The sequence below is a fragment of the Caretta caretta genome, chromosome 25, assembly GCF_965140235.1.
Source record: "Caretta caretta isolate rCarCar2 chromosome 25, rCarCar1.hap1, whole genome shotgun sequence".
Taxonomy (NCBI): domain Eukaryota; kingdom Metazoa; phylum Chordata; order Testudines; family Cheloniidae; genus Caretta; species Caretta caretta.
In genome coordinates, this window is record NC_134230.1 from 16930270 (window position 1) to 16957765 (window position 27496).

The window sequence follows — 27496 nt, forward strand, 5'->3', positions numbered from 1 at the left end:
ATGTCAAAATTCCTAAATTTTCCCATGAAATTTGGTCACAATTTTTGACCCAAAAGAAAACACAAGACAATGGTTTCCAGTTGCTTTATTTCCATTTTTCAACCAACTTTGCAGTTAGTTGAAACTTTCAAATTTCAGCAAAAAAGTCTTGTCTAGCTTCTGAATTCTGATGGGAAATTTCATCTCAATTTTGAGGAAAAATGGGGACAAGTATGGTTGAAATTTCAAATTTGTCAAATTTTCAGCAATTGAGATTTCTACAAATTGCCTTTTTCCCCTCCTCTTTTTCCAACCGACTGGCTGAAACTTCTCAGATTTTGAGATTTTTGACCAAAAAAGGGAGAAAAAAATTTCTAAACATTGTCCACCAATTCTTTTTCTTGGTTTTCCGTCAGCTCCATTTAAAATGACTCCAGTTGCCAAACTTAGGATCTCAGTTTTCACCATAAAAATCTCTCGCTCCCTCCTGACTCAAGGGGAATTCAGCTTAGAATATTTCCCCAAGGACTCATTTGCAAGGCTGTGGGTCCTCTAGAAATCTCACGGATGAGTCCAGATTGCCCTTCGTGCTGCGGAGCGCTGAAGCACTTCAAAGCCCAATTACAACCAAGATGACGCTCTGCAAACTACCCCACAGGGTATCAGATTTATCCTCTCTGGGCCTGTGGACTCCCAACCAGTGCATTGAATCAAGCTGTCTGTGGTGCCCACATCCAGACCCCTATTCATCAAGTCACAGCAGCATGTGCTTGTACGCTTTGCTGTCTCGGGGCCCCGACACGCTTGGGTTCTTGCACGCTAAGAGGAGCCATCTCTGCTCTCCCCGCCCCGGCGCCATCATGATGGGCCGCCGTCAGAACTCCGCCGGCGATGCGGAGAGCAGAACAGGTGCTGATTCGCTTTCCCGTGGCTGGAGGGGCTCCGTGGGCTGACAGCAGCACGGACGCTGGCGTGGCTGGCAAGAGGGTCCCTCTTTGCCTTGTCTTGCTATTGCAGGCCCAAACTGCCAGCAGCTTCTCAGCGCCCACCAGCTTCCATCCTCCTGGGCAGGGCTATGCCCTGGTCTTGCCAGGGGCTCTGTGTTGGCGTTGGCTAGCGCTGCTTGTCCCCCTGCAGGTGGGTGTAAAGTTCCCCTCTAGGGGCTCCCCCTGGTCCCGGGCAGCCTTTAGCGCCTGGAAAGCCTGGGTGCCAGTCCCCGTGCTCCAGGGGAACATGCCCTGCCGACTGAATCAGGCTTGGAGGCTGCAAGGCCTTTAATAACCAGCCCCAGCCCCAGCGTGGCCCTACAAAAAGGCAGAGGAGTGCAGAGCCATGGCCAGCGCGGTGCAGCCAGGGAGTGGGGAGGTGTCATCCCTGGCACCACGGTCTCCATCGGGGCCGAGAGACGTGAGCAGCGTTAAGACAGGTGCAGCGCGCCTGTGGCTGCCCGTGTGCTGTATGGATAGAGGGTGCCACCTCCCAGGGCACCACGTGCCCACGCTCAGTTCTCACCCACCTGGACATGGGTAGCTTCAATGCATTTGAAGGGCTCAGTAGTTGGAAATCCAGCCTGCGGGAGCCCAGAGCGGGTCCTATGAGCCCCACGTGAGAGGGTCCCCATGGGCCTGGGTGCCCATGGGCTGGGCACACGCTTGCATGGGATTTGCCCCCTGGCCCCGCACTTGGGTGGCCATTTTTGATACTCTGGCTCTGAAAAACAAACCCCCTGCCCCCTTGCCCAGGGTCGGTCAGTTGGTCTGTCTGTTCTCTTTGGCAGGGGTGAGGGGGAATGAAACCCTGATGTCGGGCACTTCGCTGTGTCTGCAGGACTGGCTTGACTTTTTTTCATTGTTTCCACATCGTGGCCCACCTCGCGCGTCCCCCTCCCCTGCACACACCCACAAAGGCCCCCCGCGCTGCACAGAGATGGGGGAGGGGGAGAAGACGCCACTTGCTCTGGGTGTAGCTGGAACACGACAGTGAACGAAAGGGAAACCAGTGGGAAGGGCTGGGTGGGTGGGTGGACAGACGGATGGATGGATGTGTGTAGGGATGGATGGGTGTATGTGTGGAGAGAGGGAGGGAGGGATGTGTATGGGGATGCATGGATGGACCAAAGCCCAGGCAGCAAGAGAGAGCTATCTCAGGGAAGAGGGGTCTGGGGTTTTACCACCCTACATGGACTGTTAACCAGCACACGAAGGGGAACCTGGTCTGTGTGTGTGAGAGAGAGAGAGAGAGATTGGCAGACTCTTGGGCACTTCACAGCCACTCTGCACTTGGGTGGATGAAGCAAAAACCTGCCCTGCCCCTTCACCCGAGGCGTGACCCCAGGGCTGGAGCATCAGCTGGTATAAATCTACTGCAGCCAGCAGTCCCCAGTGGCTGCGGATCTGGCCCCCCAGTCTTCGCCCCAGGAAGTTTCCCCCTCCTCACCCATCGCTGGGCTCATGGTGTCTCTGGCCAAGCGCAGCATTTAGGCTCCGGTGCCCGGTGCATTCCCGGGGCACAAGGTGGAGCAGCAATGCTGATGGCCATGCTGCCCACTTCGGTTTGGGGCCCCGCCCTCGTGGGGCAGTGCGGCCAAAACCGAGTGAGTGGGCTGGAAACCCAGTGACCAGGGGTCGCAGCGCCGGACTCGAGCCGGGCTGCAGCTCCCACGCATGAAGTCGCGAGGCCCCCCCTCATTGTGACAGGTCAGCGGGGTCAAACCGAGGGGCAAGGGGGCGCCCACCACTGCTGTTCCTCGCTGCTGCCATGCCGCCAGCTCCCCACTGGGGGCCTGCCTGGGCCACCCTGCTCCCAGCAGGCCATCCCCCTTCTCAGGGTTTGGGAGTGACACTGCCTGCCGGCGGGGGGGGGCCAAGCCTGGCCCGGGTGAGGTACAGGGGCCTGCCCCAGGGGAGCCCCAGGGACTGATGGTGCGTACCACTTCAAACATTGCCGGGGGCACCCCCCACATGGCAGGACTCCTGGGTTCTATTCCCAACTCTGCCAAAGATTCTCTGGACATGTCCCTTCCCCCTCTGTGCTTCTGTTTCCCCAGCTGAACACTGAGCGTGAGCCTTGACTAAGCCTCATGTTTAAACAATTACTGTGGATAAAGCACCTAAAGAGCCCTTTCTAGTAACTGAGAGACAGCAGTGGTGGGGGCCCTGTATCCACCTTATAAAGCTGGATACTGGCACCAGATGTCCCAGCACAAAGGCAGCTGGCAGATGGTCTTTCCCACAGGTAGCCATGGCAGGTGGGCACGGTTGAGCTCTGAGCTCAGTGCCATCCAGTGCCAGTGACCCACCCCTTCGCATCAGAAATCCATAGACCAATGGCCTGGTGAGCTGTTCCCACAAGGCCCCAGAGCACTAGAAAGTGCGGGTGACCCCATTGCCTTTCCATAGGGTAACCCCAAAGCTGGACAAACCCCAGGTGGCCTGGAGTCACCTGGCCCCCTGCTAAGCCTCTTCAGCTTGGAAATAGCGAAGCTGGAGATTTTGTGAGGGTTGCAGCATTTCCGCTCCCCTCCCTCCTGGTGCCTGGGTCCTTCATCTCCAGTCCCCCGGGCTGATCAGCGTCTGTTCTTTTCCTGAGGTCCCTTCCCTGCCCCCTGGGTTCATTTCGCCAAGACTTCCTGGTTTTCACTCTCCACCCGCTCCCCAGAAGTACAGCTCTGGCAGTGGAGCCCTGACCTCAGCCCCCAGCACAGGAGGAGTTTAAAAGGGCCGTCTCCACAGTCCGGGATCGAAGCCCTGGGGAAACGGGCAGAGGGACCCCAGGAGATCTTTTTCCCCAATGGGACAAGGCGCTAAATGCAATCGGCTTTGTCAGTTTCCAGATCTGTGCAAGAGGGCTGGGCCTTTGTGTGTGGGGGGGGTGCAGGGATATGGCGGGAGCAGGGCGGGGCAGGGGAGGGCACCGGCTGGCATGACAGTGCCTGTTTTCTGTCGTATTATTAAAACGTGCTGTGTTTTGTCTTTGTTTTGCCCGATCCCTCCAGAGCTCAGAAGTAAGTCGCCTCCGTGGAGCTGCCAGGCTCTCGAATGTGGCCTTGTTTTTTGCATGGTTTTGCTGAAACGGAACATTTTGGCCATTCAGACCCCCGCAAATCTACCCTGTGAATCCATGTTCCGTCCATTGCCCGGGGGTGGGGGGCATCTGCCGAACTGACTCCCCCTCATTGATCCATTCAGCAGCCTGAACACCATGGCTAGCAGCCATGTAGCAGCTTACCAGGACTTCTCTCCCTGCCGGGGGCTTGAGTCACTTGGTGCGTCTCCACTGCAATCCGAGGGTGACCGCAGCTCAGGCAGGGATACCTGCCCGAGCGTCAATCCACGCGCGGCGAAAAATAGCAGTGAAACCATAGCAGCATGTTCCAGGCATCCTGCCTGGGACCCCGGTGTGCACTCGGAGCCAGCCCATGACAGGGGCCATGTTGCCTCAGCTTCACGGCTATTTTTAGCCACAGTCACCCCTCTGAGCGCAGCGGAGATGTCCCCAGAGCGAGCGCGGGCCAGGGCCTGCTTTCGGGCAAGCTGGAAGGGGAGTTACAGCACCGTTAGCCTCCGCATCCCAGCAAGGGGCTAGTTGTAAACGGAGCGCCTTTGAGCAAGGCCTGGAAATGTGTCCCCCGTCGCTCTTTGCCACCCTGATGCTAGAAAAGGCAGGGCTGGGGCCTATAGCCCAGGGGCAGTGCTGGATCTAGGGGGCAGTCTTGGAACACATGATCGAGAACCTCTCAGAACTCCCAGGGCTCCCTGAATTCCACCCGCATGGCCTTGAATGGAGTTTCAGGGCACGGCAGAGGAGGGATTGAGGCGGTGAGATGGGAACTGCCCAGGGCGGCTGAGCGAAGGCCAATTTAGGGCACAGGGAGGGAGCTGCCAATGGGGGCTGCAGAGAAAGGGGGGCAGAGATGCCTCCATCCTTTTGCTTCTGTGCCTTCCCAAGGGGTTGAATGCAAGGCATCCCAGCCTAGGAGCAGAGGAGGGAGGGCTGCCATGGGAGTTAATTGCAGAACGGGGTTGGGGGGGGCGGGGGTGTCTAGGCAGCAGCTAGGCCAGGGGTGACTGCAGCGGGGTGGGGGGCGGGGAGGAGACAGTGCCTGTAGAGAAAGCCCTTCTAAGCTGTGACATCTCCAATGACTCTCATTCATTCGAAGGCTTCCCCAGTCCGCATCAGCCCAGCGCCACTCCAAGGTCCCTTTTCAACCGCCCAGCCCAGCCCCTGCCCCGAAGGTCGTTTGTTGCATCCCCCGGGCGGCCCCATCTCCTCTGCATCCAAATTCATCGCAGGGCATCTCAGTCCCATTTCCAGGCCTGTCTGCATGGTAGTGGTTCTCTATAGCGCCACCGTCTGGCTGTTGTGTGGGTGCTCTCCAGTGAGGCCAGAGCCCCATTTACTCACAGGAGCCCCACGGGGCCTCAGACACCAAGGTTCCTCCTTGCTCCCAAGTGCCCACGAAGGTTGATTGCCGACCTGGCACCTGCTCCTGGAGGGAGCTGGGGCGAGATTTGTTCTCCGGCAGGGCGTGGCAGCACAGGGCTTGAAAAGCGCGCCAGGAGCAAGGGGATCGGCCCCCCTGCCCTGAGATTCCACAGGGGCTGCCTCATTCGACAGCTGCATGTCTGTGCGTTGGAGCCAGCCAGCCGGGCTGTGGAACGCGGTGCATGTCCTCGGGAAGGGCCGCCCCAGGCCCCGTTCTCCGGCTGCCGGACAGGGGCCACTGACCCAGTGTCACTTCTTTTGCTCTAGATTGAGGAGTGTGAAAATGGAGCAACGGAAACTGAATGACCAGGCAAACACCCTGGTGGATTTGGCAAAGGTGAGCTACCGGGAGACGTCCGGCCCCAGCAGTGTGCTGCACCAGGGCTGGGCTCTAGTGCAGGGGTGGGCAAACTTTTTGGCCCGAGGGCCACATCTGGGTATGGAAGTTGTATGGCGGGCCATGAATGCTCAGGAAATTGAGGGTTGGGGGGCGGGGGTGAGGGCTCTGGCTGGGGGTGTGGGCTCTGAGGTGGGGCTGCGGATGAGGGGTTGGAAGTGCAGGAGGATGCTCCAGGCTAGGACCGAGGGGTTCGGAGAGCAGGAGGGGGATCAGGGCTGGGGCAGGGGGTTGGGGCGCAGAAGGGGGTCAGGGGTGCAGGCTCCGGGCAGCGCTTACCTCAAGGAGCTCCCAGAAGCAGCAGCATGTCCCCCTCTCCGGCTCCTATGCGGTGGCGCGGCCAGGTGTCTCTGCGCCCTGCCCTGTCCGCAGGCACTGCCCCTGCAGCTCCCGTTGGCTGTGGTTCCTGGCCCATAGGAGCTGCAGGGGCGGCGCTTGGGGCAGGGCAGCGTGCAGAGCCCCTTGGTTGCCCCTGCGGATAGGAAACAGAGGGGGGACATGCCGCTGCTTCCGGGAGCCATGCAGAGCCATGGCACGTGCAGAGCGGGGCAAGCCACCAACCCCGCTCCCCAGCAGGAGCTCAAGGGCTGGATTAAAATGTATGAAGGGCCAGATGAGGCCCCCGGGCCATAGATTGCGCACCCCTGTGCTAGTGGTTCAAGCCGGGGGCTGGGAGCCAGGAATCTTGGGTTCTATTCCCAGCTCCGGGAGTGGAGTGAGGTCTGGGTTCTACCTTGGGCTATGGGAGGGGGAAAGGGTCTAGTGGTTAGAGCAGGGGACGGGATTGCTGAGTTCTATCCCGGCTATGGGAGGGAAGTGGCGCTGGTGTATTAGAGCAGATGGGGTGGGCTGGGAGTCAGGACTCCTGGGTTCTATCCCTGGCTATGGGAGGGAAGTGGAGTCTAGTGGTTGGAGCGAGGCACTGGGTGCCAGAACTCCTGGGTTCTATTCCCAGTTCTCCCCTGGCTCTCGCTGTGTAGCCTTGGCAGAATAATCACTTCGGTACGTCACTGCCCCCTGGGTGTGAGCCCTAACCCCTGAGGATGGGTATCAGGAGCCCTCAATGGCTACTAGCGCCTTGGGAGATTCAAGGCCAGGAGCCCTGGGGCTGCCTGCTGAGATGCTGTCGGGTCTGAGCACCTTTGCTCAGCACCTGGCCTCGCCCCGTCTTTCCGGCAGACCCAGAACGTCATGTACGACATGATCTCCGAGCTCCAAGAGCGCAACGAGGACCTGGAGAAACGCATCAACACGCTGGAGAGCAAGATCGACGCACTGGGCCTCAGCCTGCACGCCCTGCCGGGACTCATCAGCCAAGCCATAAGCCAGCAGCAGCGAGAGCTGGCCAAGCGCTGCGCCCCCAGGTTCTGCCCCATCTCCAACAGCTCGGAGAGGTCCTCGTGGACGCCGACGCGCCGGCGGACGTCTCCTTCCACCGCTCCCCACACCTCGTCGGACAGCGGGTGACACCAGGGGGCGGGCCCGGCACTCGGGCCTGTTTATGTCTGGCCATTGTGTGGCTGATCTTGTTTGCTTTGTTCTGTAAAGCCCTGTACAGTTAAACTCCTGGAGTTCATCGTGCTGGAGTGAAGCTAGAGCTGCCGTATGGGCCTAGACTGGAGTTAGGGCTGCCTTTATCTTGGGGAGGAGGGGGCAGGGAATCCAAAGCGGCACCCGGTGCCCCAGTGCTCATGGCAAGGGGACCCGGCCGCACATGGAACTGGCACAGGTTGGGTGGAGGCAGGGCACTGCTCTAGGTCGTCCTGACAAGGAGCCATACAGAAGGGGCGTGGTTTAGTGGTTAGGGCACAGGGCTGGGAGGCCGGACTCCTGGGTTCTTTAGGGGGCTTTGGGAAGTGGGAGAGGGTTTGAGTGGTGGCAAGAAGGGGATCTGGGAACCAGAACACCTGGGTTCTGTTGGGAGCCAGGAATCGGGGGTCTAGTTCTGGCTCTGGGAAAGCAGGGGAGATCTAATGCTTAGAGCTGGAGGGCAGGGAGCCAGGACTCCCAGCTTCTCTCCCCGGGTCTAGGAAGGGGGGTGCTGTCTCACGGTTAGAGCAGGGCAGGGACTAGGAATCAGGACTTTGGGGTTCTATGCCTGGCTCTCCCACTAGGTGACCTCATCTTAGTCACTTCACCACTCTGTGCCTCAGTTTCCCCATCTGTAAAATGGGGGATAATAATACAGACCATTGTAAAGCGCTGTGAGATTCCTGGCTGCAATATTAAGCCAATACAGACTGTGAACAGGGCAGGCGCAGCCGATCCCGCCCAGCCTGAAGAGCTTCTGATGATGATGGCTCCTGACCACAACCACACGGCAGCCGGGACCTGGGATGGGTCTGAATCCGGCTGCGGATTGCGGAAGGAACTCTGTATAGTGAACGCTGGGTGGCAGGTGGGGGCAGAGCAATGCCCCACATTCCAGGGAGGGGGGAAGTGAGCAGAGTGGGGATTTAACTCAGAGTTACCTGCCCCATGAGCCTGCCCTCAGAGCGCTGCCCTGGGGAGGGATGGCTGAGCACAGGGGGCTGGTCCCCCCGCTTGAATGATGTTAAAAGCTAAACATTATATGAACTACACCCCTGGCATCAATCTTCTGGGTGAGCCACTGAGGTTTTCTGTCATCACAAATGGCAAGGGAGTGGGTGCCGGGTGCCGGGGTATGGGGGGGAGGGGAGGTGGGTGCTGGACAATGGGGAATGAGAGATGGGTTGCAACTTGGGACCAGACATTGGGAAATGGGAGGGAAGGTGGGTGCCGGGTGACAGCGAAGGGGGAAGGAGGTGAGTTCCAGGCGATGGGGAAGGGGGATGGAGGTGGTGATGGGGAAGGGGACCGGAGGTGGGTGCTGGAAGGGGAGGTATCTGTGAAACATCCCAGGGCTTGTCAAAGCCCTGGTTGGGATGATTTAGTTGGGGTTGGTCCTGCTTTGAGCAGGGGGCTGGACTAGGTGATCTCCTGAGGTTTCTTGCAACCCTAATCTTCTATGATTCTAGGATCCCCAGGTGGAGTTGTGGTCCCCACCATGAAATGTCGGAGGTCCCTGCCCTTGTGGGGAAAGGCTGCCGGTTGCTGGTTAACGCCTGAGTCTCAAGCGTACTCAGTGCTATTCACAAAGCCCAGGGAGGCTGGGGCCCAGGAGGGACTGGACCAGGGGCATTCTCGGTGCTGTGCAATGAGGCTCCCAGCTGTGCCGCTGTCCTGGTCCCCTAGGGGAGACATGGTCTGGGGACACGAAGCCATCACGGGGCTCAAGGCCCAGGTGGAGGAAGCCGCCTGGGAGCCCAAGCCATAACCCAGGGGTGGGGTTGGGATCCAGGGTTCTGGTTCTGTCTCAGTGGACAAGTTCACCCTCTGTGCCAAACGTCCCAGAGACCAGGTGCACTGTGTGGGGTTTGTAATCCGAACCCTAATGCAGGAGGGGTCACTGATACCAGGTAGTGTCACGGGGTGACCCCGACAGCCCCGTTTTCCTCATCGTGCTGCTCACCCCCCTCCCCGGGTTTTGTGAATGGTCTCAACCCAGCGCTGACGGAACGCCCTAAGGCACGCAGGGGATGCTCAGCCAATCAAAGGCCTCCTGTGTTTGAGGCGGGTGCCTGGCGCAACAAACCGTTCCATTGTGATTTACCAAGGGAGGGGCAGGGCTGGTCCTCATTGTAAATGCAATTTTAAATGTCTTGCAAGGAGAGACTTCTGCACCTTGCACCGTCATTTACACCAGTGCAAAGTCAAATGCTATCGAGTCAGAGTAGCAGCGTTTCACGCCCACTTCGCACTGGTGCAAATGCCGGCGCAGCAGTGCAGGGCCTCGGTCCCCTGGCCTCCAGCTTCACTCCAGTATGTGGGTTCTGATGGCAGAATCCAGGGAACTTTCAAATAAACCCTTTTCCTTTGAAGCCAAACTTCAGATCCTGGCAGGAGCGGTGGCGGAAGGGGGGCAGGGGAGAATGAGGGAGGTGCGACGGGTCTGGTCCTTTATGACTTTTCCTTAGGAATACTGAATTTTTTTTTAAAGGGAAAAATAAATAAATAAAGAGACCAGCGTATGGCCAGTGTTTTCTATGCACTGCCGCAGGATGCGGCTTGGCGAGATCTGTAATATTTACCGGATGAACGGTTTACTTCTTTCTCCTCCTGCTATGTCAGCTTGGCCTGAGATACTCATGTTATCTCTTGGAGAAGCCTTCATTCAGGGATCCTGGATTAAAAGAAAACCCCTTGCTACCGACACCTGAAAGGGAGCCAGCTACAGAGCAGCAGGAAAGCCAAAGGTTGGCTATTGTGTAACTCACCGGTGAGTGTGTATAGCAGGGAGACCTGGGGAAATAAAGGATTTTTCAGTTCACTTTCAATTCTGAGGGGGGAGAAGGGGGAAGGAATTGTTCCAGGTCGAACTGAAAACAAACATTGTTGAAACGTGGGGCAAATCAAAGTTGGGGGGAAAAAATTGTTTCAGGTCAAAGGAAACGCTTTGTTCAGCCCAAAATGTGAACCGGTTCGTTTCCAGTTTGAGCGTTTCTGAACAGTTGGTCATTTTTTTGAAAACACAGTGAGCTAAAAAATCGAAACTGTCCAACAAAATGTTTTGATTTGTTTTTTGTCGAGGGTTTTTTCCGACTGAGCCAGTTCGGCGAAAGCCACATGAATTCACAGGCGATTTTGGTGTTGCCGAACCTGCATTTTTGGCTACAAAAAGTTTCGGGGGAACAATGTCACCCAGCTGTAGTTCTGGGCACCCCTCTGGGCCTGAGCTACAGCGGTGAGTCTGGGGCACCTTGGCTCTTGGTGAACTGCCTTGTGCTTTGAGCCCATGTTTAAGAAGGATGAATTCAAACTGGAACAGGTACAGAGAAGGGCTACTAGGATGATCTGAGGAATGGAAAACCTGTCTTATGAAAGGAGACTCAAGGAGCTTGGCTTGTTTAGCCTAACCCAAAGAAGGCTGAGGGAAGATATGATTGCTTTCTATAAATAAACCAGAGGGATAAATACCAGGGAGGGAGAGGAATTATTTAAGCTCCGTACCAATGTGGACACAAGAACAAACGGATATAAACTGGCCATCGGGAAGTTTAGACTTGAAATTAGACGAAGGTTTCTAACCATCAGAGGAGTGAAGTTGTGGAATAGCCTTCCAAGGGAAGCAGTGGGGGCAAAAGACCTATCTGGCTTCAAGATTAAACTCTATAAGTTTATGGAGGAGATGGTATGATGGGATAACATGATTTTGGCAATTAATTGATCTTTAACTATTCATGGTAAATAGGCCCAATGGCCTGTGCTGGGATGTTAGAGGGGGTGGGATCTGAGTTACTGCAGAGAATTCTTTCCTGGGTATCTGGCTGGTGAATCTTGCCCACATGCTCAGGGTTCAGCTGATCGCCATATTTGGGGTCGGGAAGGAATTTTCCTCCAGGGTAGATTGGAAGAAGCCCTGGGGGTTTTTCACCTTCCTCTGTAACATGGGACACGGGTCACTTGCTGGAGGATTCTCTGCACCTTGAAGTCTTTAAACCATGATTTGAGGATTTCAATAGCTCAGACATAGGTGAGAGGTTTATCGCAGGAGTGGGTGGGTGAGATTCTGTGGCCTGCGTTGTGCAGGAGGTCAGACTAGATGATCATAATGGTCCCTTCTGACCTTAATATCTATGAGTCTATGAATCTATGAGTTCAATCCCCTGGGATGGCAGCTGTCATGGTCCTACAGTTCACTCTGCAGGCTTGATATTAGTGGCTGGGCCAGATCACGCATCCTGTGGAAGCCAATAGGAGCTTTACCGTTGATTTTGGTGGGAGCAGGATTTAGACCTGTGGGCCCAATGGGGTGCAGGTGAGGCTCTGCCCCAGCACAGGGCATCTGCCCACGAGTCCTTGCCTTGGTTTGGAAACTGATCGTCCCGTGACCTGGAGGGATGGGGCACAGGAAGACCTCAGGGCTGAAAATGTGGCCTGGTGCAAATTGCTTTAGCTGCAGACATCTCTGGGGACTGACTGAAGCAGGGTTGGAGTTGACCCAAGAGCCCAGACCTGGGTCACGGAGGAGTCAAGCAGCCTTAAGGGCATTTGCAGTGTCCCTGGGCTGGTTCCATGAACACCATGGAACCTGCTGTGTGGAGCACAGGAGCTGCTGAGGTCCCGTGGGGGTGACTTGCTGCCTGTCGCTCTCCTTTAGTGTGCTGAGTGGCCGGCCACTGTGGTCAGCAGAGACCACCTGGCACTTTAACAATGAGTCAGGGCATGACCTCTGGCCTCCCAGCCAAATTCCAACTGGTCCAATTGCATTCTGCAGCAGTTGGGCTTGATCCTGGGTTTGAAATGAAGGATTGGTTCATAACTCCCTGGGGAATGGGGAGCCAGGACTCCTGGGTTCTATCCCTGGCTCTGGGAGAGGAGTGGGGTCTAGTGGTTAGAGCGGGGGGGGGGCTGGGAATCCATACACCTGGTTCCAGCTCTAGAAGGGAGTGTTCTCTAGTAGGTAGAGGAGGGATCAGGACTCCTGGGTTCCATTCTGCTTGTTGTAATCTGAGCAAGTCACTTCACCTGTCTGTGCCAGTTTTCCCCTCCCTAACACAGGGATAATCCTCACCTGCCTCCCTGAGGGGGCTTTATGGATTAATTAACTAATTTACTTTGCAACTGTGCAGAGGATGGCGATGCAGATTGGGCCCTCGGCTCCAGCTGGCAAAGGCAGGTGCTCGCTCACCCCCTCTCACTGGCATTCCTTAGGGCTGTGGGATCATAAACAGCAAAGAGCTTTGATGGGGAGAGTGTGACTCTAATGGGGCGGGAAGGGGAGCATCTCTCAGCCTGACTCTTCCTGCACTCCGAGCCCCGCCGTGCAGTGCAGGGAAGGAGCACAGACATCCAAGGCAGGATCACATCAGAGCACACAGCAAGTAGCCGTGCCCTCTGCAGAGCCTGGAAACCAATGAGTATGGAGGGGACCTGGCACCTCTGCAGGTGAGCAGTGACCCAGACCGGTGCATCTGGGCCATTAGCATCAGGCATAGAGTCCGGGGGAACAAGCCTGAGCTGTGTCCCAGATATCTGCCCTTGGCAGTGTCTGGTTCGAGGGGGATCAGTATGGACTCTATACGGGGTACTAGATTCACACCCAGCAAGCCAGGTGCTTGAGGGGAGTGCTGAGTGCTGTGGATGGCTGAAAGCCAGGACTCCTGGGTTCTGTCCTCAGCTCTGTGAAGCTGATGGGGTCTCATGGTTGGAGTAGAGAGGGCAGGGAGTCAGGACTCCTGGGTTCTCTCCCTGAATCTGCCCCTGAGCTATTGGCTACTCCCCTCTGAACCAGCCCTCTGACTTGTATAAGACTTGTGTCCCTCTCCCCGATCTTGTCCTTTGCATAGAGACAATAAGGCAAAATACCCTAAAATCCCAATGGCAGCTCAGCTACCGAACCCCCTGGAATAACCCCCTCCCCACAGAGCCAGCTGCTGCACCATGCACAGGGCTCGGGGGGTGGGGGGAGTTAATGCTAGAGCAGGTGACTGAGGCTGGAGGCCAAGAGGAAGTTCAGGCTCTGACCCTTCCTCTTTAAACCAGGGCCATGCCTGCGAGGGCCTGAGCCCATGGGGGGTGAGGGGAGGAGCGGTTCATTGTGGCTGCTTTTATTTGATTTTTGAAAAATCCTCCTGCCAAGCACCTTGTGAGGCGTGAAATGAACTTCAGCTGGTAATTGAGGGCTGGAATGGCAGCTGTTCTGTGACTATCCCCCTCGCCCACATCCGCCCAGCTTGGCCCCTCCATCTCTCTCTGCCGCTTGGCCAAGAACACATCAATAACCACGTCCGGGAGCCACGGCGCTTCCCCTTCCCATTATGGATCCAGCCTGCGAGCTGTCCCAGCCTCATCCATCAACCTGCCACCTTGGCTTTGCTGAGAGCCGGAGCCGGGGAAGGAGTCGTCTCCGATGCACTCTGCAGGCCCCATCTATACGTGCCAAGCTGGTTCCCCACCTCCCCCTGACTAAAGACAGTCCAGTGTGAACCAACTACAGAGATGGGGGGGGGGGGGGCTGCAAGTCGGGACTGAGGGGCACCAGGGCTGGAATAGCGACAGGGGCTGTGGATCAGGATGGGGGGGGCACCAGTGGGAGGGAGGGGGGAAGCCAAGGCCATGGCTGTGTTTATGATCTGAGTGAGCCAAGCCAAGAACAGGACTCCCGCCCTCAGCTGGGTTTGGGTCAGTGTCGGCTGCTTGTGCGTTCCCTGGCGGGCCCGGCATTTAACACTGGGCCAGATCAGTCCAGACGCCAAGTGGGGGCAGGGAGTTAGCTCAGTCTCTTCGACTCTGACCCACGGGGCTCCCCGGCCTCACCAAGCTGAGCCTATCCCGGGGGGCGCTGTCTGAGGCAGGGCACAGCTGGTTTAGCTGGAGACGCTGTGAACCGACCCCTCTGGCTGAGCTGGGGGCAGCTGGGCGGGTGAAGTGTAGGGCTGGACTGCAGTGATGGTAGGGGGATTCTCTAGGGAGGCTGCTGGGCGCAGACAGACGCTGTGGTTCTTTGGGGCTCTCTAGCTCCCAGTGTCCCCCTAAGCCACCCAGGGCAACTTTGGAGCAGATCGAGTGCTTAGTGCTTCCATCAGCATGGCTCTTCCCCAGCCAGAGAGGAGAGGCCTCTGCATGAGAAGACAGCCGGGCAGGTCATTGCTTGCCAGCCAGAGTACCTAGGCCCCTGCTGGGAGGAGGCCAGCGAGATCCCAGAGCCAGCCGCAGGCCAGCCGGAGGGAATGGGGGAGACGGTGACCCAGGAATGCTGTGGGTGGGGCCCCACTGATGGGGAACTGGAACCTTTGTAATGAAACAGAGAGGCTGTCTAGTCCAGTGGCTAGAGCAGGGACAGATGAGAATCAGGACTCTGGGGTTCTAGTGTGGGCTTTCAGAGGGTGGGGTCGGGGCGCCTAGTGGTTAGAGCAGGAAAGCCAGGAGCAGGGATGGGGAGTCAAGATTCTGACTTGCTTTGTGACCTTGAACAACTCCCTCCCCCCCGTGCCTCAGTTTCCCCATTGGTAAAGTAGGGAGAAGAACACCTGCCCTGGGAGGCTGTGTGGGATTCCTGGATGGAAACGGCTTGTCTCTCGCTTGGTTTTCTGTTGCCCAAGAGCAGGTGGCTCATGGCCACAACGATGGTTTCTGCTTTGAGATTTGGGGTTTGTAGGAGCCAAACCATGGGGGGCTGTGAAATTAGTGCAAACCCGACTCGGGGACCCCACAAACGCCCCCCCCACCTGCACCTGGGTTTCCTGGGCTCTTATTGCTGGCCTGGCTAAGGGCAGTCCTACAAAAATGTGCAGGGCCCTGCACCCCACTAGGGATTTATCGGGGTGTCTACAAGAAGCTCCCTGCAGCTCTTGAAAGACCCCCCATCTTCCTCTCACACTGCCTGGGCCTTGTTTCTGAGTAAGGAAACCTAGAGGATCCCAGCACGATCCAACCAGGTTTTACCAACAGACCTGTGCAACAGGCCCACACTTTCAGGCGATGCCCCTCCTCTTCCTGCCCCCGCCATCCATCCGGGCCAGATTGCCCCAAACTGCTCGGCTGGGTGGGTCTGAAGAACCTGCCCGTGGGTGTCAGAATGGGAGCTATGGGGCTGCGCACTGTTGAGATAATCTGGTTTAGACTGGAAGCGCTTTGGGGCAGAGACGGTCTCTTTGTTGCGTGTCTGTTCAGCCCCTAGGGCACCGGGGAGGCTGGTCCGTGACTGGGACACCCCGGGGCTATTGCAATACAGTGACTCAGTAATAATGATAAGCCTGAAAACCGGCCCTACCCGGGAGCTGAGATTTCCGGACCATCCAGACCTAAAGCGCCAGGGCTAGGAACAAAGGACGGCAGGCGCTGGGTGGCTGTGGCATGCCTGGTCTTCTCGTTTAGCCCCTGACCTCTAAAGGCACCGGGAAGCAAAATGCCACGCGTCCAAAGCTCACCTAGCCAGCATGGCTGGGAGCACCGTGGAGACGGGGTGGACGGTGTCACGGGGTGGCTGCCCTGTGAGAGGAAGGGGGACCCAGCCCTACCTGGGATTGGTCTGCGGGCACCGGCTGAGGCTGGCAGGGGGTGCTGTAGTCTATTGGACAAAGATGCTCCTTTATTCTGCTTCACAAATAACTTGGGCCCAGTGTGAACTGTAGGGGGAGGGTGCCCCCTGCTGCTGCAAAGGGATGCCCGTTGACCAGAGCCATCAGCTCCTGTGGCTCCTCAGCGCTACTTGTCCTGGGCATGTTTAACTGGACTCGGACTTCTTAACATTCAATTTCCCACCCTCCTCCCCAGCCAGGCCTCTTAATTTGGTCTCTCGCTGTCACGTTGGCCGCTTCAGGGTGCGGCAAGCCCTCTGCCGCAGCCCTTTGTGGTGTCCTAATGCGGGGCTGGGAGGGTCTAGTGGTTAGAACCCGAGGACTGGCAGTCAGGACCCCTGCGTTCCAGGCCCAGCTCTGCCACTGCCTCCCACTGTGGCCTCAATCAAATCACGGCCCTGCTCTGTGCCTCAGTTTCCCTATCTGTGGAATGAGGAATATCAACCCGACCTGAGAGAAGGGGCTGGGGGTGAATGGTTCATGCCCACAAGGTGCCTGAAGTGTCTCAGATGAAAGCTGCTCTGTCTCGCTTGCTAACGCATCCCTCTCCCTGGCATGGAGTGGCTTTTCCGTGGCTTCTGGGCTTGGCATGAAGAATCTCGTCGGCCCAGTTCAGCCGGAGGGGCTCATGGGTCTCCCCCTAGCCCGACTGTATGTGGAGCAGCCAACAGAGGGGGACAAAGACCCACACAGTGATAGCCTAGGGTACATGAAGTGTTGTTAGTTAAGTTGCTGCCAGCACAGCCCATCCTGCGGGCTGTGACCTCCTATTACAACAGGACAAAAAGTGGGTCAGGGTGTGGGTACAGGACCCCTCCGCCTCATCTAAAGAAACAGGGCGTGGTCAAGGCCTCCTGAAATCTGTCCATGAGCCCCAGGCTGGGACCCCCCCGACCAGGCCAGAGAGAAGTTTATAGACTCAGTGATACTAACAGTGCAACGAGGGGGCAGGGGGCTAGAGCAGTGGCAACGAAGGGGTTAAGCATGCCTGATTCGTTCGGGGGGATAAAGATCAAGAAAGGTGCCGCTGCCACGTGGAATGCTTAAAACAACCCAGCAAACGGCAGATGGTTTTCTATGTTGTCCCAGCCCAAATCTGATTAGCTGCAGGGGAGGAGGGAGGGGCTGGTCGTACCCCAGCCCCAGGAAGGTGAATGATCCTGCCCCTCCTAATTGATTGGAGAAACACTTTAGCCATAGTGCAGCTGGGTGTGCTGGGACGGAGCTGGGCCTGAGGCCGTGTGGACGCCGATCCTTGTGGCCCAGGTCTCAACCGTTTGATTTAAAGGAAAATCTTCATTATCTGCTAGCAATATAGTGCCTATGGTAAACGGCTGAGTCCAGCCAGTAGGGGGCAGTGATCACCCTCATGCTGTTCATAACCGTACTATTGGCCTCCCCAGTCCTAGCCTGCTACTGCTGCCGGTTCATGGAGTTACTCTTTTAGCTCCAGTGGCAGAGAGGTCTGTACTGGGCTGCTGAAGCTGGCGGGTTCGAATCCTGTTGGCATCCCAGCCGTCGGGGGGGTCAATAGGAACCCACAATCTCTGTTGGCAGGCACAGAGCTCTCACAGATTTTATTTTTGCTGGCAGTAACTCCGTCCCCGCCACCAGGAAGGCTTGGCTGATGGGCAGGAAAGCATGGGGCGGAGTGCCACCCGCCTTCAGGGAAGTGGAGTGGTGGGGGCGCTCTATGAGAACTCTCCCCCCCCAGGGGTGGAGCTTATCATCCGGCCACACAAGGGCCCCCGGCTCTGCACACGGGGCTGCCTGGCGGCTGGGCACAGTTAATGTTTAACTCACTGTTTTCATTGGAGGCTAATAACGCACCAAGGGGAGCAGCTGGGCCGGACGCCTTCACAATACCCCGACTTTGCCGGGATGACAGCAGGAGGGTGAGGATCAGCCATGAACCTATGTACCCCCGCAGCCTGTGGCCCCAGAAGGGAAGGACAGGTAATGGCTCACGCCGTGTTCTGTTTGAAATCCCGGGGACCCTCCCTTCTTGAGCGTAGGCGCAGTTAGCGGCCACGCTGGGAAGGCTGGAGCAGCCCAAGATACCCGCCGCTGGTGCAGATCCTACAAACCGGGCCTGCCCTGGCTCCCAACGGCATCACCGGGTCCGACTCTGCTGACCGCAGCGCCACAGCTGCTGATTTGCGTGGAAGCAGAAGTGGGCCCCGGGCGTGTAATGTGGGGCCTGCAGTGGTGTGGCCAGGGTAGGTCCCACGGGCACAAGCCCATGCCCTCTGCTGGTAGAGCACAACCACATCCGTGCAAGAATCCCCAGGGCAGCCGAGCCCCCGGTTGGAGGGGGGGTGCGGCTCTCTGCTGGACTTCGTGTGCTCCAGGGTAAGGCAGGGTGGCAGCTCAGCTGAGGCTGGCTTTGCCTAGACAAACCGATGAGATCCCCGCTAGTTAAGGCCGAGTGGGAATTTTTCAATGAAATGGTTTTTTCTACTTGAAAATGCCAATTCATCAAACCAGAGACGTCAGGTGGGAAGGTGTTGGTTCGGACAGCCCGTTCATCAGGAAGGCGTCTCAGGTCTGGGACAGCCAAGGGGCTGGGGCTCGCCTGGGATGACAGAGTAGGACACTCAAGTCCTTGCTCCAAATCAGGCAGCGTGGGGACTTGAACCTGGCTCACCCATGTGAGTGCCTGGGCCACTGGGCTATTCTGGAGGTGGAGGGAGCGTGTCTCACTCATTCTCATATATGTGGAGGTGGATGTGGGGGTGGATGAAATTTCCAAAGCTCTTGTGGTTTTTTTCGGATCTGGAACAAAACCCAAGAATCCCTGTTTTCCAGCCAGTCCCTGTGTGAACGCCCCCAGGCCCTCTAGAGATAGAAAACAGGAGCTCCAAACTTCTTCTGGGCTCAGTCTCGCTGTGGCCCTCTGGATGAACAAAGTCTCCCTGGGCAGATGGACCACTCCTTTGGCTCAAGAAGCAGATGCTTACGCTGTTAGATCCCCCAAGTCAATCCCCAAACCCGGTCAAAGGCATGTTCCCTCTGGATTTCACACACACGCATTAACTTCAATTGAAAGTGACTTTAGTGTCTTTTTCCATGGGGTGCTGATCGGCACCCCCATGATGTTAGCCCTGCACTGCAAGTGGCATTAGTCAGGTGAGTGCAGAGGGTCGTATCCCTTTAACTCGTTCGTGAGCCAGCTGGTGGTGCTCACCGTGTTTTAGAAGGCAGCCAGGCTGGCAGTGTGATGTAATTAGTCCTTGCATGTTGTGTGTTGTTAGTAAACGTGGTTCTATGGACCCCACCTTGCCTGGGTGGCTGTTCTGGTACAAAGGGAAAAGCCACATCCCCACCCCAGAAGCAGCAGGGGACGTCCCTGAGTAGAAGCCAGGTTATAAGGCGGTGCTACTGAGCCAGGTGCCCACGGTGAGTGAGAAATGAAAAAGACCAAGCAGCCTGGAGGAGGGGAGGGGACTCTCCTTAGACGTGGAGGCCTTTCTTTTGTTAGCTGCTGCTGTTATTTCTGAACCCAATGCGCTCGGCGGTGTCGAGTGAGCAGCAAAATGGCCAATGAAAGCCGCCCGTCATCGTGCCAGTTTGCATGGGAAGAAGGCCCCGGAGGAAGCTGGCTGTGCCAGCCCGGAGCCACTCTAATTGCTTTTCACGTCCGACAGAGATTGTGCGGCCCCTGAGGTTTGGGCGACGAGCTGAGAACAATCCCAAACAGCCCAGAAATTCTCTCTATATTCAACACTAAGGCCTGACAGGCTGCCCCATTATAGCCCAGCCTTGAGTGGTATTAATGGGGTGGGTGCCCAGGGGTCTGGAATGCACCAGAGCTGAAGGGGCTCGTAACCGTGCCGATTCCTACAGATGGGGAAGAATTGGAGTGTAAGCGTGGCGGTGACGTCACCATAAGCCAATCAAAAAGGAACTAGATAAGTTCCTGGAGGTCCATCAATGGCTATCAGCCAGGCTGGGCAGGGATGGTGTCCCTAGCCTCTGTGTGCCAGAAGCTGGGAATGGGCCACAGGGGATGGATCACTTGATGATTCCCTGGTCTGTTCATTCCCTCTGGGGCACCTGGCATTGGCCACTGTTGGAAGACAGGGTACTGGGCTAGATGGACCTTTGCTCTGACCCAGGCTGGCCGTTCTTACGTTCTTTATGTTCAGATTGTTCCCTTGGTGCTGAACATTTATCAATCAGCAGCGGCCGACGGGGAACGAGCTGCAGGCCCAAGGCAACGCTCTAGGAGAGGGGTTCGCGGTCCGAGCGCGGACATTGCTGGGTTCTAAGCCCTGCTCTGGAACACCTGCAGCACCACTCCAAGGTGCACACCAAGACCATGGCCCCGCTGCACTGTACGTACCCAGTATGAGACAGCCCCTGCCTTGAAGGGCTCAGTCTAACCAGACAAGAGGAGGCTAGCGAAACACACAGATGGGCAATGACTTACCCAAGGTCCATGGGCAGGCCTGGGACAAGAACACAGGTCTCCTGGCCACTGGCCACTAGACCACACTGCCCATCATAGGGCTAGGAGGCCACTGCAGCTGAAGTCAATGGGAGCTGCAGGTGCTCAGGAATGGAGAGTGGGATGAGAGAGCAGGGTGCCAACTCTCACCAAGGGAATTTTATTTGCTGATGTAATGAATAAACGAATGGGCTTGTAGCAAAGAGCCTATGACCCTCAGCGTTAACCTGGCCCTGTTTCTTCCTTCCTGCTCCAACAGGTCCTGGCCATATCGGAGAGAGGGGAGCTCCCCCCAGTCCCAGCGGTGCTGATGAGACTAGGGACTGAAATGCTATGACTCCTTGGACATGGCGAACTCCACCTCCTCCAGGGAGAAGAGGCAGCCTATCGTGGAGTCAGACAGAGACCCGCTAAACTCCTCCTGGCAAATGTGGCCCTCGCCAGCCTGGATCAGGGCATCCGGCAGGTCCTACCCTGGCAAGAGCGACTTATCTGACTCTTTCGATTCCTCCACCCGTGAGCCTCCCCTGCCCGCCCAGCCACCCGTCGGGGACGTCCCCCGCAGCTCAGAGAACCAAGACGCCTCTCACTTGAAGCCTGTCAGGCGTTTTATCCCGCCGTCGTGGAAGAACTTTTTCCAAAGATGGAGGCGAGAGCCTGAGCCGTTCCTGCCGCTGGCCTACACCACTGCCCAGAGCTCTCCACCCGTAAGTCCGTTGTTAGATCGCCGCAGGCCAGCCCGCGATGGCAGCTCCAGCAGCGGTTTCCAGGAACCCTCCTGGTCCAGCCCCTCTGAGTGTAACCAGGAGACAGAGATGTCTCCCCCCAAGAGCCAGCAGGGCCAACCCACCTTGCCGAGCTATGAGGAGAAGCTGGAGGCCTACAACCTCAAGTACTCCTACATGAAGTCATGGCCAGGCCTGCTCAGGCTGATGGCCGGGCTGGAGCTGCTCTTTGGCGGCATGGTCTTTGCCTGTGTCTGCGCCTACATCCAGAAGGACTACCAGTGGTACAACCTGTACGGCGGGAACCTGCTGTCGGACGGCCTCTTTGGGGGGGGCTACGGGTACAATTATTACGGCCCCATGACCCCCTTTGTGCTGGTGGTGGCCAGCCTGGCATGGCTGGTCACGGTGATCCTCTTGGGGCTGGGGGTCACCATGTACTATAGGACCATCCTCCTAGACTCCCACTGGTGGCCCCTGACGGAGTTCGCCCTCAACATCATCATGTTCCTCCTCTACATGGGGGCGGCCATCGCCTACGTCAACGACGTGAACCGTGGCGGCCTGTGCTACTCTATGTTCGCCAGCAACCCGCTCCTAGCTGCCTTCTGCCGGGTGGAAGGGGGCCAGGTGGCAGCGATCGCCTTCCTCTTCATCACCACCCTGCTCTACCTGGCCGGGGCACTGGTGTGTCTGAAGATGTGGAGGCATGAGATGGCGAGGAAGCAGCGGGAGGCCTTTGAAGCGCTAGTGAGTCCTCCCCAGGGACGCCTGCCCTGGAGCAGGAGGCGGCCGCTTCCTAGCGCTTCTGCCCCCTTCCCTGCCCCCAGGGCCCAGCGCCTTCGCTTGGCTCCGGGAAGGATTCGCCCCAGGCAGGGGCAGAGGGGAGGCACTTGGTACCTCTGTTTCAGGGCTACAGGGGCCGGTGTGGCCCCTAGCTTAAGCCGCGGGTGCCCTGTTTCACCACCCATGCTACAAAGGCCCTTACGGGGCACTGCAGGGAGGCAGAATGCAGGCCCACCTAAGCCACACCCCCTTCTACTTTTGAGACGCCCCCTCCCTCCTCCAGCCTGCCCACAGCTTCCCTCTCCCCCCAGGCCCCCGAGGGGGTTCCTTGTGCTGGGGAGCTCCGCCGGGGGGCTCGTGCCTGGCTAGCTGGTATAAAAGGGCACCAGGGCTGTGAGTAACCTGGCCCTACGCCCCCAGCCCCATGCACGGTTGCATTGTGTGGGGTGAGGCTGTGGCAGAGAGTCCTACAAGGGTCGGGGCAAACCCCGAGCTGGAGACAGTGGTGGTTATACTGAGGGCCGGGGGATTAACTCCTTAGGAACAGGAAATGGTTCCATGTGGGGGACCCACGAACCGGAGCCTTCCAAAGATGCACGAATCCTCCTTCTGGAGCAGCCATCCATCTCCAGCCCCCGCTGCGTCAGAGACGGCCATCACTCAGACTGGCGGCTGGCAGCTCGCTGGCTCTGTGCGGCAGGAGCCTCCCTCTCTCCGGGTATTTCTGCCCAGCCGTCGGGACGTGCGTGACTGCCACTCCTGCAGACGTAGCGCACTGGAGTACATCAAAGCCAGCTCAGGTCCCTACCCAGGGTCCTGGGCATGCCGCCGCAGCTTCCCTGCTATTGTTACCTAGCTAGTGCTGATCTCCGTATCTACAGGAGCTGCAATCACACCCCCTGCCTACAGTGCAGACACCCGCTTTGTGCCCTCGCCCTTTGCATGGGGCTGAGGGGTTGCCTTCCTAGGCAGGGTCTCCCTCCAGTGGCTAGGCCATGCCTAGAGATGGGAGGCTGCTCTTGAGGAGGTGGGCTATGGGGCCTGGGGTGTTAACCCAGGCTCTAGGAGCTCACTATTTGAGGCCCATGTGGGTTGCCGCTTTGCTGCTGAGCCTCACTCCCCTCTGTCTCTTTAAGCACAACCCCGTCCTCCTGCAAGCCAGACCCAAGCGGATCGTCTTCCAGGATGAGGTGATGCCGTCCGGGAGCCTCCCCAGGAAGGTCACCAAACAGCTGGCGTTCTCCGAGAAGGGAGAGGAGTTGGGGGCCTTGAGTTGCTCCATCCCAACAGGGCACACCCCGAAGCCGCACATCGTCCCCGACTATGTTGTGTAAGTAACGACCCGCCCGCCCCATCCATGTCCCCGGCCGCGGGAGCAGGCGAAGGCTGGCTCAGGGCTATGCACTGGTGAGTTTAGCACGGTCATTAGCAGGGGCGGGGCGGGGTGCTAAGACGGCAGCACTGGGTTTCTGCGTCACTCTCCATCCCGGGAACTGAGGCTCTGGCCTGGCACCCAGGTGACCTGGGTTCAATGCCTGCCTCTGTGACGGGCTCGCCGGATGACCTTGAGCAAGTCACTGCATCTAGGTACGATGATAATACACATGATGTCTGAGCACCCACCTAGGTCTGCAGATACTTTCCTTCCTAAGAAGTCCCTGATTTCCTCCTGCCCCACGTGTTAACATTTTCCCACCATTCGCGGATCCATCCCTTGCCAGCTCCACCCCCCACCTATCACAGAGTCTCTTGGGGCTGGGTAGGAAATACCCGGGGATCTGCTGCCCTGAGGAGAGAGAGAAGTACAAGGCCGTCTTCAACGACCAGTACGGGGAGTACAAGGAGCTCTACCATGAGGTCCATGCGGCGCTGCAGAAGTTCAAGGAGTTGGACGCCGTGATGAGGCGGCTGCCGCGTCTCACACCCAGCAGGAAGGTCAGTTGCTAACCAGAGGGGGCACGGCATGGGCAGGTCGGAGCCAGGGCTGGGATATGGGGCCTCTCCACCGCTAGGGGTCCGTTTCCTATCCTGCCTGGCTCAGCAGTGAGAAATGTTTGGTGGAATGAATTGACGGGTCTCAGTTGATTTCCTACTGGGACAGGAACAAGCCACAAAAAACCCACTGGAATTGGTCGGCCCCTTTCTCGCAGTGTTGGCAAAGAAGCCCAGGGCTGGAGACAGGTAGGGAACCCACCAGCAGCAGAAACGGGTAGTACAATGTGGCCGAAGCCATAGACTGGTTCCGGCGTGAGGCTAGACGCATCAGGGGGTCGACTGAGCCCCCAGGAACAAGAAAGGAGCCGCTGTCGCTCTTGTGACAAAGCTGTCCGGAAATTTTCCTTGGACCGGCGGGACTGAGCTTTGTGCTTCAGGTTCCGCTGGGGCTTCCTTGAGGAAGCCAGTTCAAGTCAAACCCTTGTGGCCCATGAACCGACACGGCTCCTGCTGGTTTCATTAATACTCGGAGCAGACGCCCAGGGCTGATTGAGGAAAGGGGAAGCTGGTCATCTGCTGGGATCCAAGCCAACTCCAGGCTTTGCAGTTCTGGTTATTTACCACCCGCTGTCTTCAGAGCTACCCTAAGACACAGAGGATTGTTCAGGAGCAGTTCCTGGTTTTCCGGGATCTGAGAGCCCAGCTGGCAGATCAAAAGAGCAGCAGCATTTCCCAGCCGGGCACTTGTCACAGTTACCCTGCCAGACGCCCAGCTGAAGGGGGGTTAATTTCCCCCCTCTATTCCCAGGGTGTTGGTGGGGTCCCTGGCTGGCTGGTTAGCAGCTAATTCCTGGAGCTGGCCACAGTATTCCAGGGGCGCAGTCTCCTGTCAGAAAACGCTGATTCACCAGAATTGAAAGGTGCCAATTCCGAACAGAAAAATGTTTCCAAATCTTCTGGCCAAATTTCCGCTCCCGCCAGCTCTGCTGATGACCCACGCTTGCTGGGGCTGCTCCCTGCTCCTGTCCGGCACAGCTCGGCCAGGCCCCCTCACCCACTGCTTTGTGCTCTGCAGGAACAGAGCCGGGTCTCCAACATCTGGAAGGAGTACAAGAAGAAAAAGAGGGTGAGTTAGGGGCATGGTGCTGGACTCGCACGGGACAAGCCAAGGGGCGGAGGCTAGTAGGCAGACCGACTCGGGGGGACGCTGCACACCCTGGGGCTCGCCCCATCACAGGGCGTGATTGCAGTGTGCAGACGTATCTGAGCTAGCTCGGGTCCCAGTGACGCCGCGGCAGCACAACCTCCCTGCCCCGATGGCCGAGCTAGCCGGATTCAAGCCAGCTTGGGTGTGTCCGCATGAGCTAGTCACATCCCAATAGCTGAACAGACCTGCCCTGAGGTTCTCCTGCCCGTGTCCCCATTTGAACGGTGCTTGGGGCACCTCTGGCTAAAGAATTCTCCCAAACGAGCAGGGCCCCTCTGGCCAACTGGGGGGTCTTGGGCATTCCCACACGTGTGGCTGCGGAGCCCCTGTGGTACGGAAGAGCCAGACTGGGTTCAAATGACTCGAATGGGGATTCTCTATGGTGGCTGTTGGATGCAGATAGAACCTGTGATTCTCTTGGGGTCCCCAGACTGGCTGACGGGATTTTGTGCCGTCTCTCAATCCTGGGGCTGCTCACAACAGGGCAGCCACAACGGCTCTGGCCTTCCCAGCTGAGGGCTCAGACTCCGTACAAAGGAACGTCCCCAGGTGAAAGCGCTCCCTGCTTCTCCGCTTGGCTCAAGAGCTGTTCGGGGCCCGGTCGGTGCCAGCAGGGATGCAGCTCCCCGCAGGGTCGGGAGCGTGGAGCAAATCCTGGATCCTTTTGGAAACCCTGTTCCCCAGTTCAGTCTCTGGTCATTGTTTTGTGAATGCCCGCGGGCAGCGGATAGGGGGGTGAAGCCCAGATCCAGCAGTGGTGATGCTGACAAAGGACCCGTTCCCCATCCCTGCAGGACCCCACCTTCCTGGAGAAACAGGAGCGCTGTGACTACCTGAAGAAGAAGCTCACGCACATCAAAGCGCGGATCCAGGAGTACGACCGGACGGCCAAGGAGGGCTCCATGTACTTCTGAGCCTGGCACTTGCGGGGTGGCACCATACCGCCCCTAGGCTGGTCCCCAACACCCTGGCCGCCAGCCCTGATTTACTCTGGGGCTTGCTGATGTCTGGAAGATCTCGGCCTGAAAGAGAGCAGGATACAGGACACTGGGGGGCGCTCAGGGGGGCTTGAACAATTTGTATAGTGGGGGTGCTGAGAGCTATTGAACCAAACTGTAAACCCTGTCTATAATGGAAACCAGTCCCAGCCAAGGGGTGCGGCCGCACCCCTAGTTCCAGCACCTATGGGGGTGCTTGTGCCTTGTGGCCTCCTGTGCATCACACACACACCTCAGCTGGGTCACATGTGGGTCAGGCACCATCCCTGCCCCGTGCTGCCCCCTCACCAGCCGGGGCTGGGAACCAGCATTGCTGGTGTGCACCCTCCAGGTGGGACCGAAGCTAGGGGTGGGAGGAATGGGGCCTCAGGCGGGGTGGGGAGAGGTGCATCACTCCTGCTCACGGGAATAGGTAACCAGGTGCACGGTGCATCTGCTCCAGCCAGCAGCAGCCAGACCCATCCTCTAGGCGGGGTGGGGAGAGGTGCATCACTCCTGCTCACGGGAATAGGTAACCAGGTGCACGGTGCATCTGCTCCAGCCAGCAGCAGCCAGACCCATCCTCTAGGCGGACCCTGGGGAGAAGCTGTGAAACTGGACAAAGCTTCTGGCTGAAGAGAGCTGTTGTGATGGGAGGATAAAACGCCCCCGGGCCTGGATCTGTGGTCACTTCATGCTGGTGTAAACTCGGGAGTCATGGCACTGAGGACAGTGGACTTGCACTGGTCTGAATCAGGTCATTGACTTCAGCGGGAGCAGGATTGGGACCCTGACTCCTGTAATGTGGTCCCTGGCTGGAGCCCTGGGAGCCAGGCTGGAGATTGCCTCTTACGGGCATGACTTCATTGCCACTCTCCCTTACTCTGTCTGCAAAGCAGCCAGCGGAGGAGAGGGGCAGCATTCATCTGTGCAGCAAAAACTGAGCTTTGGGGGGTGCCCGTAACTGTCCCTAAGGAGCAATGGCTTTTCCAGTGAATAAAATACACTTGGCGGCCCGTGTGTGAAGTCCCTGTAGCCAGCAGGATCTGCCCTGCCCTGCGCCAGAATTCCCCTGGAGAGGGTCCCCGAAGGGGAAGATGTGAGGGAAGGGATGCTAACACACGTGCTCTCCGCTAAAAGCACTGTGGGTCATAGCAGCATCACGTGGGAAATTAGCGGAGCTCTCTGCTCACCGTGCCCTGAGACACGCCCCTCTCCCCCCAGAGGATGTGACTCTGTTGCAGCTTCCCCCCAGGGGGATTTACTTCTTTAGTTCAAGCTCATGAAAGTCTCGTGCTCTTCCTGGGAAGGTCCCAGGTTCAGTTCCTGGGCCGTCCCCATGTGGTCATTAGGGAGCAGAGTGAGAGGACGTGGGGTGTGTCTCCCCTGCACACTAAGCCCAGGCTCTGATTCAGGTTTGAGCCTCCTGGCTACACACATCAGCCTGACTCAG

At 57.8% G+C, this 27496-nt stretch overlaps 2 protein-coding genes across 4 annotated transcripts in view; both read left to right on the plus strand.

The window, feature by feature from the left end:
• Positions 1–8529, plus strand: part of KCNN1 (potassium calcium-activated channel subfamily N member 1) — a 72739-nt gene extending 64210 nt beyond the window's left edge. For all 3 annotated transcript variants that reach the window (XM_048830738.2, XM_048830737.2, XM_048830739.2), the window contains 2 exons: positions 5731–5800; positions 7040–8529. In XM_048830738.2, the coding sequence (XP_048686695.1) occupies positions 5731–5800; positions 7040–7327 (358 nt within the window). In that variant the 3' untranslated portion in view covers positions 7328–8529. The remainder of the gene's footprint in view (positions 1–5730; positions 5801–7039) is intronic.
• Positions 8530–10004: 1475 nt separating this feature from the next.
• Positions 10005–27057, plus strand: OCEL1 (occludin/ELL domain containing 1). Its single transcript, XM_048830736.2, has 7 exons — positions 10005–10160; positions 17781–17919; positions 20673–21888; positions 23061–23254; positions 23688–23859; positions 24935–24985; positions 25861–27057. Exons 3-7 carry the CDS (start codon positions 20761–20763, stop codon positions 25978–25980), a joined length of 1665 nt encoding a protein of 554 aa, XP_048686693.2. The 5' UTR covers positions 10005–10160; positions 17781–17919; positions 20673–20760; the 3' UTR covers positions 25981–27057.
• Positions 27058–27496: the final 439 nt, after the last annotated feature.

What these genes read in the sequence shown, in the direction of transcription:
- OCEL1 (XM_048830736.2), top strand. Translation starts at nt 20,761, where the DNA reads ATGGCGAACTCCACCTCCTCCAGGGAGAAGAGGCAGCCTATCGTGGAG. An exon ending in GGGAGGCCTTTGAAGCGCTA is followed by an intron (nt 21,889 to 23,060) that starts GTGAGTCCTCCC and finishes TGTCTCTTTAAG; the next exon opens with CACAACCCCGTCCTCCTGCA. An exon ending in AGTACAAGAAGAAAAAGAGG is followed by an intron (nt 24,986 to 25,860) that starts GTGAGTTAGGGG and finishes CCATCCCTGCAG; the next exon opens with GACCCCACCTTCCTGGAGAA.